Here is a 16,169-nt window from a genome sequence, read left to right on the forward strand (position 1 = left end):
CTCTTCCTCCCTCTCTTCTATCTCTCTCACTATATTTCTCTCTCTCCCTCTCTTCTATCTCTTTCACTATATTTCTCTCTCTCTCCCTCGCTCTCCCTCTCGCTCTCATTTCTGTAACCTGCTGCAGTTAATTGAAAGCTAATGGTGTGAGAATACAGCTCTTTGACAGGGAGTGCGTCAGGGCACAAGGTCTTCTCTCTCTCTCTCTCTCTCTCTCTCTCTCTCTCTCTCTCTTCCTCTTTTTATGATCATAGAAATATATGTGATGACAGATTAAAGCAGAACAGAGCAGGAATCCCTGCCAGAGCAGTTTTAGAGGCCTTTTATTTCATCATATCGTTAATACTGCTGCTGTGTGTAACTCAGTTTGTCAGCACATCTGCTTGTTTGAATTGTGGCTGCATAAATTGAAGTACTGCCTGCAGATTTACTGCCCCTGGGTTTCCTTAAGATCACTCTCACTTAACCCTTTATTGTATTTTTGCACAGCCATGGTCAGTGTGTATTATATTGATGCTTTTATCAAATGAAAAGCATGTATTATTAACTATACATCTATACACCTTATTATCTATATATGATTAACTACTCAGCCTATACAAAGCCTTAGTGCACAGGATCTGTTGAGAGATTAATGCTCACAAATGGTGATCAATTCTAACAGTACAGCAGAAAATTGTTCTTTGCAGTGGTGGAAGAACTATTCAGATCTTTTACTTAAAGTAATAAGAAGTTTTTTTTAAACAAAAGTCTGTTAAGTCACTATCTATTGCCCAATGAGGTAACACAATGCAACAATGATGATTGAGCCTATGGGCCACTGTTGCATATGCATATTATGCATATTTATTCTTGAAGTTCACGGAGGATGCTAGTCTGAGACCGCAGCATTCACAACAATGTTGCTAGATGCTTGTCTCACATATCCAGACATTGCTTCACAGCACTGCGGACTCACGGCCCTCTCTACCCAATTTACAGCCCCCTCTCTTGGCTTAAAATAACTCACCGCTGTCGGCTACAGTTGCTGAACATGCTGCACATTGTAAACAGCCTGGTCCTCCAGTAACATTAGCAGTTAGCAGGGTTAGCACAGTGGCGTTAGCCACGAACAGTCGGGATCACTTTACGGGCTGTGTCTCATTTGTTTTTGCACAAATGTTGAAATTACATAAAATGCCCGTCCCTAGTAGCCGTGATAAAAAATAACCCAAAGCTAATGCATACCTGTTCAGGAGGAAATTAGCCAACTCAGCGTCCTTTTGGGCTCTAAACTGTCTCAAACTTTCAAATACATCTCCAATATTTACCCAGGGTTTGTAACGTTTCTGGTCACGCAACTGTTTGAAAAATGCCATTTTGTTTTTAGTTTGTGTAGAATCTATCTCTGTGATCCCGTTTGTTTGTTTGCTGCTTTCATGACTGTATTAACTTACAGCTGTAGCGCGCTGGCTTTACGTTTTTGCAGGTATGTCTGGCAACCCGGCCTGGCTGTCAAACTGGGCAGTTGATTACAACACACAGGCCAAAACACAAACCGAAATTCCATCACAGAACAGAAATTTCCAAAGGAGAAAATACTGGCATCAGCATTGTTGTCAGAAAAGATAGTATTTTAACTTGGCATGTTTCCTTAATATCTGATGATGCATTGGTTATTTTTGGATTTTTTTTTGTTGTTGGTTAAAGTCAAAATTCAGTCTGTCATATGTCATGTTTCTTTTGGGGAAGAAAGAAAGAGTAAAAAAAGGGAGTGGAAAAGTTAGACAGTAAAAAAGTGCTGTGAAGTGCTATGGTGCTGAGAGAGTCAGACAGGAAGAACCTGCTGTGTTGAAGTACGAAATGAGAGAGCAAGGAGAGGAGAAAGTTAAGAAGTTGATGCTGAATAGAGAGAGAGAGCAAACAAGGAGAATTTGAGTGCTGAATAAATAGAGTATATATAAATATAATATCTGGCGGCTCCCTTTGAGATGAATTCTGTAGGGAATTGAGCAGCAAGAAAGCAAATGAACCACTCCCCATCCACATGTTGCTACATATGTAAACAGCAACGTGTGTGTGTGTGTGTGTGCATGTAATCAAGGTCTATTCTGCAATTAGCATATTTGCCATGGTTGTACAGTGGCACACTATAAGGCTGTAATTATAGACCCATGTGTGGACGCAAATGTGCCACCATGCTTTCCATCCTTCCTATCCTTCGTCATCTCTTTATGTTTCTCCATTTAAACTATTGTGATATTGTAATGTTTCTGATATTGTTTTTACAGTATTTAAGTGTAGTAAATACTTTTAATGATGCTGATTGATGGAATGGCTTCTTTCCTTTTCTCTTTCTATCTGCTTTCCTCTCTCAGAGCTGCACAAAAGTTAAACTTAGCATCCAAGAAGAAGAAGCAGAAGACCAATGCAGTCATGGCCCCAGTGACATCATCATCACCTTCATGTGACCCCCCTCTGTTCCCCACCAATTTTAGCTCCGCCCTGTTGATGGCCCCTCCCCCGGCTCCACCCTGCCTTCTTCGTGCAGCAAACAAAATCAAAGATACCCCTGGACTCGGAAAGGTAATGGAAACATATTACCTTAATGTCTACTTTAACATAACATTAGCATTTATTTATAATTCATGTAGATACACGTTTCAGACCATCCAAAATACAGTTAAGTGTTACTTTTTTAGAAAGTGGGGTATGTATGTGCTGGTTTGTTTATAATGCATAATCCGTTTTATCTCTATCTTTTGTAGTTGTCGTAATTTAACTTGTTTCATATATATATATATCACAAAAGTTGACTGACAGTTGGCTGTTGCCATGGATGCTGGATGCCTAGCTATGGTGCTTGACACTTTGCTGCGATGTGTCTCTATAAAGTGCTTGAATTGCGGTTGTTTTTCGACTGGCTAGAAGTTACTCAGACAATTCACTTGTGATTAATTTAATTTTTCACATGTTCAGCAAACGTCTCATCTCAGTTATAAAGTTTGTTATGATAGATCATCATTGTAGCACATGCCTAATTGACGTAGGCCCACCTGTGTCATAGCACCTGAATTTTTTTTTTATGTTGCCTAATTACATTACAAATCAACTTTGTTGAGTATGGAGGCACTGGTGCTATGACAAAAAGTGTTGTTTTTAATGACAAATTTTTTTTTTTTTAAATACTGATAAGCAGCACACGTTTCAGTGACAGCATTTGGTGATTTGGTGTTATGTACTGGAAAGTTTTAAATATTAAGCTGTAATATTTTATCATTACCTTGGCCAGTTTATCTAAATGTATGTACTAGTGTGTGTGTGTGTGGTGGGGGGGGGGTTACCCCTGTACCATATCGGAATGCAGCCTAATGGTTACCATGGTAACACATCTAAGGCTGACAAAAGTCATCTGTCACCGTTGCCAACGGTTGATGAAACCCGTGTGTGTGTTGCGGATGTGGGGGGGTTTCATGCTTCTCAAGTGTGTGCAATATTGATCGTCCATGTAATGAGTTTTTAGTGCCCCCTCCTCCACAGTTTGAGTGAGGGCTCACTGATACTGTGTGTGTGTGTGCGTGCGTGCGTAAGAGCGTGCGTCCTCACTGCTAGAAAAAGAATGACTGTGGAGGACAAAATCAAACAGACATCAAACAGCCATGTCCATTACACACAGAGATGGAAAGGGACCCCACACATGTCCATTTGTGTTTTTATGTCCACATAGATGTGAGTATGAAACTGGGTGTGCATAATGTCTGTGAGCTCTTGTCTGTCTATCTGTTTCTATGTAGTTGCATGCATGTGTGACGACATTGAAAGGTCAATAGTGAAGATGTAGACAAAAACAAGGGGGGAGAGAGGGTCATGGCATGCAAGAAAGGCTTGAAACAACCAGGGAGTTGCAGTTATGTGGCATGTCCTGTTATCATTCGGCCACTCGAGTGTCCACCACTTTAAGGAGTGGTGGAAAGGACATTTTTTCAAGTAATTTTTAAAAGTATGATTTTGTATTTCCACCTTCTGCTACTTTACACTTATACCCACTAGAAGTCAGAGGCAAATATTATACGTTTTACTTCACTAAATGTATTTGGACATTAAGTTACAAGTTACTTTCCAGATTCTGATTAAGAATATAAAATATAATCAACAAATATATATTATATTAATGAGACTTTATTGATCAGCATGGGATAATTTACAAGCTACCCAGCAGTATGTAAATGTGCTGTATTTATATAGCGCTTTTCTAGTCTTAACTACTCAAAGCGCTTTTACATCATACAGGATACATTCACCATTCACACACATTCATACACTGTGGCCGAGGCTGCCGTACAAGGTGCCATCTGCTCATCAGATAAACACTCACACACATTCACACACCGATGCGCAGCACCGGGGGCAACTTGGGGTTTAGTGTCTTGCCCAAGGACACTTCGACGTGGGACTGCAGGGCCAGGAATCAAATCACCAACCTTCCGACTGGCAGGCAATCGCTCTACCACTGAGCCACAGCCACCCCAGTATATAAAGTAATATATTAAAAAATATATAAATACATTAAAATTAGCTCCACATTTACCAGCTGCATGAAGTTAACCTTTTGTTCTAAATTCCAAACAGTTACAATGTTGTGGTTTATGTATGACTGTATGTATGCTATTTGCTACTTGTTTCCCACATTTTCTGTCATTATCCCCTGCTCCTATCAAGTAAAATATATTTCAGATAATAACAAATAGTCAAAATAAGTTATTCATTTATTTACAGTAAAATCGTTCTGTAAAGCTGATAAAGCAATCATGATGTAAACATAAATCTGGCTATAGCCATGTAGGTAGAAATGTTTCACATGAGAAGCATTTTCTACATCTAGTCTTGAAATCCCAATATAGCTGATAGATATTTTTTATTTGTCTTTTAGTGCAACTGATTATTGTGATTATGTGTTGTGTTTTTTGCTGTGTCCCTCCTTTGAGTCTTTATCCTCATTTCTCTCCATATGGAGGTGACAGATGTCCCCTCAGTTGTCAGGGAGACGGATTCACACTCACATATTTACAAGCGCACTCACTCACACAGCAGCCAAATTATACTGACATCATACACCCCTACACTAAAACACTATACAGTATACATTATGGACCAGATACACACAAATGAAGACTTTGCTGTCTGTCTGTCTCTCATTCGGCCTTCTGTTTCATCCCACCATGGTCTTCTGTGTTCTCGTGATAGCAGTGATTAGCTTGTCTAGCTGGGCGTGCTGTGTACAAATACCTGCTGCTACTACTATTTAACTAGAAACGTCAGAGACGCCTTTCCTTGGAAATCTCACAGCAATCCTTCTGGTGTGATCTGTGTTATGGTGGACCATTGATTAAGGTGTCCAGTTGATATAGCTACATACTGACTTTGTTTTCCTGTTGCCCTGCTGGCACCCTGCCCATCCTGAATCAATTGCGACTACTGGAGAAGAAAAACAGTCAATGAAAAGCAAGTCAATTCATAGAAATTGTAGTTATTTCTTACATGTCTTGATTTTAAGGCTTTACCTTTCGTGATATTCGATTATTTGCTTTTTTGACATTAGCTGGATGAGAACATGGATACCAATCTCATATCTTTCAGTTAAATATGAATCTACAGCCGAGACTGTTAGCTTAGGTTAGCATAAAGAAAATGGGGGAAAACAGCTAGCTTGGCTCCTGGCCAAGAAATAATCCGGAACATAACCCCCATTAAACAACAACTTTTGTTTTACTCTTCAGTTTTTGTATGGACCAAACAAAGAAGAAGTTATGTGTAAACAAATTGAATTTGGAGATTTGTTAGTTTTGGACAGAGCCAGGCCGTTTCACCTTGATTCCAATGTTTGTGCTAAGCTAACTAACCGCTTCTTCCTTTTTTAAATTCCCTGTTTAACATGTTTTACTGACATGTTTAATAATAACCCATAATTGCTGTGGTCTGGAAAGAAATGGGGAATAAAAGAAGGACAGGACACGGAACCAAGGCAGGAAAATATTCTGCTATTTGGAACATAACAGGCCACTCCTGTGAAATCAGTTAAAGCTTGCCAAGACCTAATCAAACTCTCTCTCACACACACACACACACACACACACACACACACGCGTGCTAACATATGGGAAGAAAATGGTTGTGGTGACATTTCTCCAGTAAAATGTCACCTGCAGTTGGGGTCGGCTCCTTGCTGAAATGGCATTTGCACACATTCCCACATGCACCTAGGCTTGCATGCTCATAAATTTATAGGCTTATAGTGTACAATGAAAGACGTCAAGGAATTGCAAAGCCCCTGATGGAAGTGTGTATGATACATCCTGTAGAATACATGGGCTTGTGTCGAGTTTGATGGGAGTATCGCGGTTAGTGGTTAGTGTTCTCTCCGATGTTAATATGGCAGAAAACAGATTGAGATTTAAAGCCAGGGGAAATCAACTTGCACAGGGTATACTGCATTGTGTTTGTGTGTGTGTGTGTGTGTGTGTGTGTGTGTATTACAGAGAGGGAGAGAGAGTTTAGCCTTGTTCCATCTAAGGATGTAAAATTAAATAGAATCCTTCAGTGGACCTCTCTGGCTGGGATCTGTATCTCTAACTTCCCTCTGTTATTTCTGTACGTAGTGCTTCTCTACATGTTGTTGGTAAGCTCCGTTTCACTTTAATCAAATCAGCCACCTGGGAGTCTTCCATTCAGACCCCTGACTGCTTGGGGAGATTTATATCAGTCAAGGAAATTATGTGTATGCATTATCATGTAGAAAACCAACTGCAGAGTTATACAAAAATGCAGCAGAGACTGCAGACGACAAATGTTTTAAGGTGTCACAAGAAAACTAAAGATATGAAAAATACTGAGGATGTCATGGAGTGAATAAAAACCAAACTTCATCTGTAATTAAGGCATCTTATTTTCTGATTGCTTTCTATGCATCTTTATTAGCTCTGGGCTTCATCAAAGTTCCAAACCTAAACAGTGAGTGTCATTCACCAGCAGTTGAGATAGACTACTCAAATCCATTATCTCAATAACTGCTGGATTTATTATCATGACATTTGGATACAGACACTCATGTTCCCCTCAGGATTATTTGTAGTAATTCCCTTTTTACATCTAGTGCCATCATCAGGTCAAATTTGTCCAGTACTTTGGTTTATGACCTAATACCTGCAAACGGAACGACGCAGGCAATGTCTTTGTGCTTAGTGCTAATTAGCAAATATTAGCATGCTAACACATTAAACCAAGATGGTAAACATGGTTAATATTACCTTTTACACAGCTTGTTAATATTGTTGTTATCTTACTGTAAAACCTTTGCACATCACTTGCTAATAAATCTTTGCCAATCAGCCAATCAACGATACCCCTTCCAATTTTAAGACAGTTATATTGTACATATTTCGGTAATTGTATCTAGTACTTTAATAGTGTCCAATATTCAGTGTTTATGGTTTAGACTGTTGCAGTACTTTGCTTTATTTTTTATATCCTTTTAATATGTTTATCAGATGCACCAGACACCAAGGCATGGGCGTGTTGGCATGCTGACGTTAGCATTTAGTTCAAAGCTCACAGAGCTGAGTACAGCCTCACAGAGTCTTGTTCCAGGCTGGATCACAAATACATGAACCATGTCATAGTTGCCTCCGGGCTTACATATTCTTCTTTAAGTTGTCTGCTGCACTTCATCTACAGTTCTGTATATCTGATCTACAAAAGATTACAGAGCTTGAGCAAATCCACTTCAAGTGGAAATTGTAGGGCCATTCTGTCAAACATCTTTTGCTCAGGCAGTTTTTTCCGTGAAAGGAACAAAGTCCTCGAACGTTTTACCTGATCACTTCAAATTTGCTGCAAGTTTCACCACTTCTAAGCGAGCTACCAAATCCTGTAATTTAGCAACAACCCTGTAGGTATGTCTCGTTTTAAATGTAACGTTTTTAACATGTGCTTTATTGTATCTTGCTGTATCAAATATATATTATTTTTACCCTCACTGGTCTGATTTCTCAGTTTCATAAAAGCCTGTTGCAAACAAGCATCCGCTATAAACACTTCTTGCATTGGATAGCTGTTTTCAGTATTGTCTATTCATGCTGTAACTGTTCCTATCATTTAAATACATACACACAGTTAAATATATCTAAAGAGGGATGAGAGATATTGTTAAAATATTATACAGTAAAAGCTAATATAGCTCTTTCTTCTCTTGTTTCCTCTTCTCTCCTTTGCAACCATCTTCACCTCATCTCTCTTTTTTACTGTGGCAAATGGATCTTATCTTTTTCCTTACCATCCCCACCCTCTCTGCTCTTCTCCATATCTGAATGACAATTAAGGAGTTAGAAGTGAGTTCCCCCCCACTTCTTTCATCTCTGCAGCCGACACACACATGCACACTAACAGATTGCAACTTGACCTTGGGGTAAAATGATACCATGACAGCTAATCAATTTTTAATAGCAGCTACGATCCATCTCAAGCCACAAGCTGTGTTTGTCTGTGTCATGAGTGAGCATGTACAAGTGCATTTTCCACAGGCATTTGTGTGTCTGCGTGTCTCTGTGTCTAGTATCTAAATGAGAGAGTGAGTCTGTTAGGGGAATCCAGTAGCCACTTTGTTCCACCTTGTAGCTGAAATATTAATGCTGTATTGGCATGAGTGGAGCATACATGGCTGTCACGCACGCACGCACGGACGCATCCATGCATGCACATGCACACGCACACGCACACGCACGCAAAGGCCCAGTCATTTTCTAAAACCGAGGAGCACTGTAGGTTTTAGCAAATGTTACTAAAACAGAAGTAAAAAATGCTTGAATTTGTCTGAATAATTACTGTATGTATTCATCACGAAGAATGTATTTGGGATTGACTCAAAATATACTACAGTGCCCATGTTCCAAAAGAACACCTAAGTGCAACAGTGTGGCTTATATACTGTGTTTTTAATCATGTTTGGACAACAATAGATTGCTGTTACAGAGAAATAGTAAGCTTTATCAGGCTTTGGTCTTTTTATGGTATTAATAGTCTATATCAACAAATCCTTGGGACCTTTTGGTGGGGATTTGCTATGGACAAAATACACACGGCGATACTTTGGCAAGAGCAAATTACCATGTATCCAGTTGATTTAAAGAGCTCACGTTACTGTACAGTCCCTGACAAAAGTCTTGTCGCTTATCTATTTTGTAGAAACACCTGCTATTAACCTGACTTTTAATTAATCAATTGGTGTAAGAAATAGCTCATATGAAAAGCTAAAACCCTCCCAAATGATGTTCAGTGCACTGAAATAAATTAGTTTCACTGAAACAAGATTTATCATTTAAACAAGGCAGAAAGGTCAAATTTTGGCAAGACAAAAGTTTTGTCGCCTGTACAGAAATTGAACAAATTTACTGCAAATACTAAAATATGTCAGCAAATTAAATAGTGGTGCTGTGAGATCCAAATGTAATATCTTGTATGACTTCCATGAGCTTGAAGGACTGCATCCATGCGGTTTGGCAAGGATTCATACAATGTATTGATGAAGTCATCAGGAAGAGCTAGGAAAGCAGTCTTACATGCCTCCCAGAGTTCATCAATATTCTTTGGTTTGGTCTTCCATGCTTCCTCTTTCATCCTACCCCACATATGCTCAATGATGTTCATGTCTGGTGACTGGGCTGGCCAATCCTGGAGCATCTTGATCTTCTTCGCCTTGAGGAACTTTGAAGTGGAGATGGAAGTATACGATGGAGCACCATCCTGCTGGAGAATTTGGCCTCTTTTATGGTTGGGAATATAAGAGGTAGCTAAGATTTCTTGGTATTTGAGACTATTGATGTTGCCTTCCACCCTGCAGATCTCTCGCACACCCCATACTGGATGTTACCCCAGACCATGATTTTTCCGCCACCAAACTTCACTGTTTTCTGGGTGAATCTTGGATTCATGCGGGCTCCAGTAGGTCTCCTGCAATATTTGCGGCAACTGTGGTGTAATTCAACAGAAGATTCATCTGAAAAATCCACTTTCTTCCACTTCTCCAGCGTCCATCCTTTTGGCAGGCTGTGGGCCTTTGCAAATGCCACACGGTTTTTCAATTGTCTTTTGTTTAGTGCTGGCTTCTGGGCACTGATTCGACCATGGAGGCCATTTCAAGACAGAATCCGACAAACTGTTCAGGTTGACACAGAGACTTCAGGTGACCAGGTCTTGTGGAGCAGTGGAAAATGGTCTGGCCTTGGATTTTCGAGCCAACAAACGGTCCTCTCGAGCAGTTGTCTTGCGGGGTCTGCCTGACCTGGGCTTGTCAAAAACGTCTCCAGTGTCTTCAAATGTTTTTTTAATCCTCTGTACTTGACGCTGAGACACATCGAAGGTGTCTGCCACATCAGCAGTGGATCTGGTCTTCAGCCTCTTGATAATCAAAACTTTAGTCTCAGGGTGAATCTTAGGCATGTTTGCAGATGTCTAGTTGCAGTTGATGTGAAGGTCTAGTGTACTGCTGGTTGTTTTTATACACACCTGAGACCTAATTGATCCATTATTAGTCACAGGTGAAGCTCATATGACAAGGCGACAACACTTATGTCTTTGCAAAAATTGACTCAATGGGCTTTACCAAGCTGTGAATATTAGAATACTTTTTGACAGTTTCGTTTTGCACTGAAACATTTTTTTTAAAAGCTGTTGGGATTAAAAGGAGCCATTTCTTGTAAATAAATCTGGATTAGATCTATATTTCAGCGGCACTTCAGGTCAATTTGTACACAAGCAACAAGACTTGTGTCAGGGACTGTATTGTGTGAACAGTTAACTTAATTTTTTTTGCAAATCTTCCACCTAAACAAGGTGTTTTGTCCGAGACATTATTGCAGAGCCATGCTCGCTACTTATTTTCCTATTCAAGAATGTTCTTCCGCAGTTCTGTAGAGATACTGTAGGTCTGGCAATGCAAGACTAAGGAATTACCAACAATGTCAGCAGCCCCATCCTCTCATGTTATACACTGAGTAAGGGCGTTGAAAATGTCAGTCACTAGAGACAAAATATGCAAGTGACATTCTGAAGACATGTCATTAAATTACAATGATTTGTTTTTTCAGCATTTCTGGTATAAAAAAGGTATTTTAGGTTATATAATTTAGTGGCTCATCCTTGTCAAACTACACAAATTGAGACCTCGGAGTTGTAAGTAATACTGCCAACTGACAATACTGTGAGCTGAGATGGAATGAATAAATTAGGTAATATTGGAATTGGTCTGAAGCCTAAACTTGCTATTCCCATATGATGTTTGAATCTATCTCTCTGTACATGTGTTTGCACAAATGTGTGTTTCTGCGGTGTTTGGGAACCAATTAGAGCTCAGTTTCAGTCTCTTATTGATTTTCCAGCCAATAATATTGAAGCACTGCTGTGAGGGACTATCAGACTATCTTTTCCCAGCTCAGGCTTGTTTGTTGCTGTTTAGCTGAATTCCTTTACTTAAATTGGCTCAAAGACATCATTGTTTCTGAGTGTGGTGTTTAAAATGGAGGAGCAAGAAGCTGTCTATCCAGGAGAGTGTACAGTATTAGGGGTCGGATTCTCAGAAGAAAAAAAAACATGACTCTTTGCCTCAACATCTGTCATAGCATGTACCCTTTAGCATGGAAAAACCAGAAAGCTGTTCCAGGCATGTTCAGCGTTCCTGTATGTCAGACACAGTGGTAGTGTAAACCAGACACAGCCTACAATATTGTATGTTGAACATAGTAATCATACATGCTTAGACACAGAGCAGAACACATACTATACATCAATTATTCTCTAAATCAACTGGAAGTGAAAGATTCACACAGAGACTTGTTTTGTTTCTACAAGTCTTTGTTTCTGCAGTTCACCACCACTTCAGTATTCCCTGCAGCATGAAGTGTTAGAGAAGAGAGGAAACTATAGAATGGATAATAGGAAAAGGCTGTGATTTGTCTTGTCATCTGTTCTGAAGGGAAGGGAGAGAGGCAAGACAGGGCGAGGAAGGAGATGAGACAAAGAGAGGATGGAGGGAGCAGTAGAAATGGAGTGGGTGGGCTGTGCTATCGAGCATTGCAATGTTTCTCAAACATAAAGAGAGAACGAGGAAAGGAAAGTTGTATAGGTGTTGTGGAAGTGGGAGGTAGAGAGAGCAGAGGGCAGAGAGAACGAGAGGAATGAATGTATCAGCAATTAGTAGAGGTGGACACACTGCTAGTGTTGTGTTAGTATCTGGAAACCTAGTGAACTATTGATCTCTTTATTTACCTTCATCTCTCTTTTCTGAAATAAACGGCGCTAACTTTTTCTCTCTTTTCCTACGTTCTTTATTATAGAAGAACAAAAAGTCCATTAGTTTTGTGTTCTTCCTGCATGTTTGTCATAGTGGCTGCAGCACTTTGTCACACTTATTGATCCACTAGTGCAAGTAGGATGTTTTGTTGCTGGAGACCAAAGGCAAGTTTCAAAGCCAGACCAAGAAATGCCATCTCCTCAGAGGTGGCATTATTGGGCTGATGATATATCAGATTGAAAACACACACACCCACCCACACACACACACACACACACACACACACACACACACACACACACACACACACACACACCTATTACCTTTCACACTCTTTAGACATGAGGAGGAAATGGGCTCTCAGGGGGAACACTTTATGAGTTACACCTTGTAAAGCGTGCAACTGTAAAATCCTTCCCCCAGGCTCTACTGAAGGGCTCTTTTATTGGGGTCAGGAGAGGGAGTAGCACTTAATCAATGTGTGAGTGTGTTTGAGAGAGAGAAGAGAAGAGAGAGAGGAGAGAGAGAGAGAGAGAGAGAGAGAGAGAGAGAGAGAGAGAGAGAGAGAGAGAGAGAGACAGATACCTTAGTATCCTAGGTTTTCCAGGACACCAAGGTTTACTGTATTTGGGTGGCATCTCAGTATATCTCACACCCTCATCTATGGACACACTTTTAATTTTAAACACGTACAATTACCTTCATCTGAGAAAGATTTTAACACAATATTCTCTCATGCACACTCAGACAAAATTGAATGAACCAACTCTCCTAAATGGCCTATGGTCATTGATGATGCAACCAAAGGAAAGCCTGTTAATGTGTGTGTTTTTGTGTGTGTGTGTGTGTGGTTGTTGGTGTGTGTGTGTGTGTGTGTGTGTGTGTGTGTGTGTGTGTGTGTTCGTGTGTGTGTGTGTGTGTGTGTGTGTGTGTGTGTGTGTGTGTGACAGAAAAATGTGCATATAAACAGCTACATAGTAAGAGCTATTAGAATGTCATTGCCTTTGTGCTTTTTTTACATGGCAGTATATTAGTTACCAGCAGGCTTTTATGCTTTCATTTTTATAAAACACTTATGATTCTAAGTGACTTTGTTAAGTATAACATGACCTTATTCTGGTTGCCTTGGTCTCTTTGCTCCTGGACCATTAAATAATTTATATCTGACACTGTGTACCAATTTTCATCTTTTTTAGAAAAGTGCTTTTATGTTATTGATTTTATCTAGCAGCTCAGTAATGCGGTGGAGGTTAATTAATTGACAATGCAAGCTCAAACATGAATGTACTATGCTGTACATTTGCCAACATTTGACAGTTTAAAAATTAATATTTGAATATGTTTCATAAGTGTTCTTTATTGTCACTGGCTTGTGTTCATTGTTTTACCCAGTTTTATTAATGATCACGTCCCTGTTCACGGCTAATGGGTCTGTAAATTAATGTATGGCTTAACTCACTAACAGTCTTCCTTTTATTCTGTGAATGCTCTATCTCAGAGTGCAGTGGGGATTGAAGTGTTTTGGGATTACTGTGTGATTCGTAATCCCATGGTGGTGTTTAACGGGAAGCACAGTTAGTGTAGAATCACACTAACAAGCACAAACAGATAAAAGATCTCTCTCTCCTTCCCTCCTAGGAGCCACATAAACACTGTAGTCTCTTTTCATCTGCCCTGCACCTCCGAGCCCACATGGTAAAATAAGATCAGAAATAAATGTAATATGTTTTTTATTTTGTTTATCATAGTACACTGTGAGGTAAGGCCGAGTTAGCAGACATTGAATAAAGTAACAATAAGCCGAAAGATATGATATTGTTTAATATTGGTGCCTTCCCAAAATATTTACACAATGAAATTTTGGTAAAAATCATCAGTAATGTGGATATAATGACTAAGTGGTTAAATAATAGAACAGTTACAACAGTCTGGTAAATACAGAAATGACATAACTTTACTGCAATGCAGCCTTTACAACCAGGAAAAGACAACACTTATGCCATTTTACAATATTACGATTTCCAAAATCTAAGACGATGTCTAGTCTCATGTCACAATATCGATGTAATACTGATATATTGCCCAGAGTATCCTGTGTATTCTCAATCTATGTCAGGATTTTGACTGCTGCGGAGATACAATACTTGAATACCATTACACTACTATTCATCCATCCTATGATTTTCTAGGTCACACTTATCCTTTTGGGGTCTAGAGGTCTAGCGTCTGTTCCTTGACATTATTGCAAGATCCAATGTTTGAAAGACTACAGTAATGAAACATGCACATTAGTTGTTTTCTAAAAGCTTTCTATTGTTGATGTTTGAAAAAAGCAGTGTTGGGAGAGTTACTCAAAAACTATAGTCAATTACTCATTACACATTACTCATTGAGAAAGTAATCAAATTAGTTTAAGTAGTTCCATTAACATTCACTACCAAACATCACATCTTTTGTATTTAGAAAGGATTTGAAGGATTTATGCGTTACTAAGTAATGCGTTACTGCCCAACACTGGAAGGGTGACAGAATGCCAAAACAATCTAGACCACCATCACTAAAGTACAGTAAAGTATAATTCTTGAAGGTGAACCGATTTAGATACTTTATCCCTATCCCCAAATATCAGAATTCATCCAACGTCACAGTGTAAATATCAAATATATTTGAAGATCAGTCTCTGAGACAGTTGGTGTGGTTAAGACCGAATCTATAAAGCTCTCATTGGACCTGAAACTCTGCACCATTCATCTGTTTTAACTAAGCCTCTCTCCCAATTGTCAGAAGGGAAAATCTGGGATAAATCTTCTGGATAATCATATAGCATTTAGCAGGAAGAAAGATTTTGTGACAAACAGAGAGATTAAAGCAGACGGTCAGAACAGAGAGTGATATAGACAGTGAGGGATCAAAAGAATAAAAGAGACAAAGACTAATTCACCCAGATGAGCCAAAAGGAGGAGCAAGAGAGCAATAATAGACTGCTAGTTCAAACTTTAAAACATCTTGAACTAACAGAGAAATTTCTGTTTATGTGGTAAGATGTTCTGGAACTCTCTCAGATTTGATGACGCAGCATTTTGCTTGCTCTGATATCAAAGAAAACAACAGCATCTGTCAGGTGGTAAATTGTGCCTGCTAACAGTTTATGACAGGAGTGGGAGTAAGAGGAGAAGAGAAAGCTAAAATAGGATTCCTGCACTTCAGGCTTTTGATATGTGGCAGTGAGCTGAAGGTAGACAGGAAGGCTGAGGATAGAAAAGGGAAGGGATTTAGGATAGAGGGAAAAGAGATAAGGAAAGAGTGACATATAAAGGAGGGGAAGGTAGAAGAAGCACTTAGGTTGAAAAAGGTGATGTGAGAGCATAGTAAGTCTTAAAAGAGCTAAACAGCTAAATGTCTTTGGGAGTCTTTTGTCTCAGCTAAGGCACAGATGAGTTCTGATGCCTTTAAACTACAAACCCTCAGAATGATCAAATCTGTTCAAAGTTTTCCATAGAAAAAAAACAGAAAGTGTAAGTGGTTAAGATTAAGCAGTGATGTCAACATGGCTGAAATGAGAGCCACATTATACAGTAAGAGTAACTCATACATACAGTATATATATACTGTATGTGGAACTGCAAAGGCATCAACAAGGTTTTAAAAAAGTAATTAGCTAGCTGCAACTTTTAACACTAAGTTAGCGCTATTACTTACCAATTTGTTTTACACACATGAATACAAATCACATTGAAGAAATTTAAAATGTATGTGAAGGGGTGGTAGAAAACTGTAATGTGAAAAACCCATGTGAAAAACCCACCCTGCCTGCCTTTTGATTACAGTCTTCTTTAAGTGGTTTGTAAAT

At 39.3% G+C, this 16,169-nt stretch overlaps 1 protein-coding gene across 1 annotated transcript in view; it reads left to right on the forward strand.

Moving 5' to 3' along the window:
* The window catches only part of kif26ba (kinesin family member 26Ba), an 89,583-nt gene that overhangs the window by 44,178 nt on the left and 29,236 nt on the right, over window positions 1-16,169 (forward strand). Inside the window, 1 exon segment of the mRNA XM_032516687.1 lies at window positions 2,358-2,565. Coding sequence (XP_032372578.1) covers window positions 2,358-2,565 — 208 coding nt within the window.

Source organism: Etheostoma spectabile, chromosome 1 (genome assembly GCF_008692095.1).
Source record: "Etheostoma spectabile isolate EspeVRDwgs_2016 chromosome 1, UIUC_Espe_1.0, whole genome shotgun sequence".
NCBI lineage: Eukaryota > Metazoa > Chordata > Actinopteri > Perciformes > Percidae > Etheostoma > Etheostoma spectabile.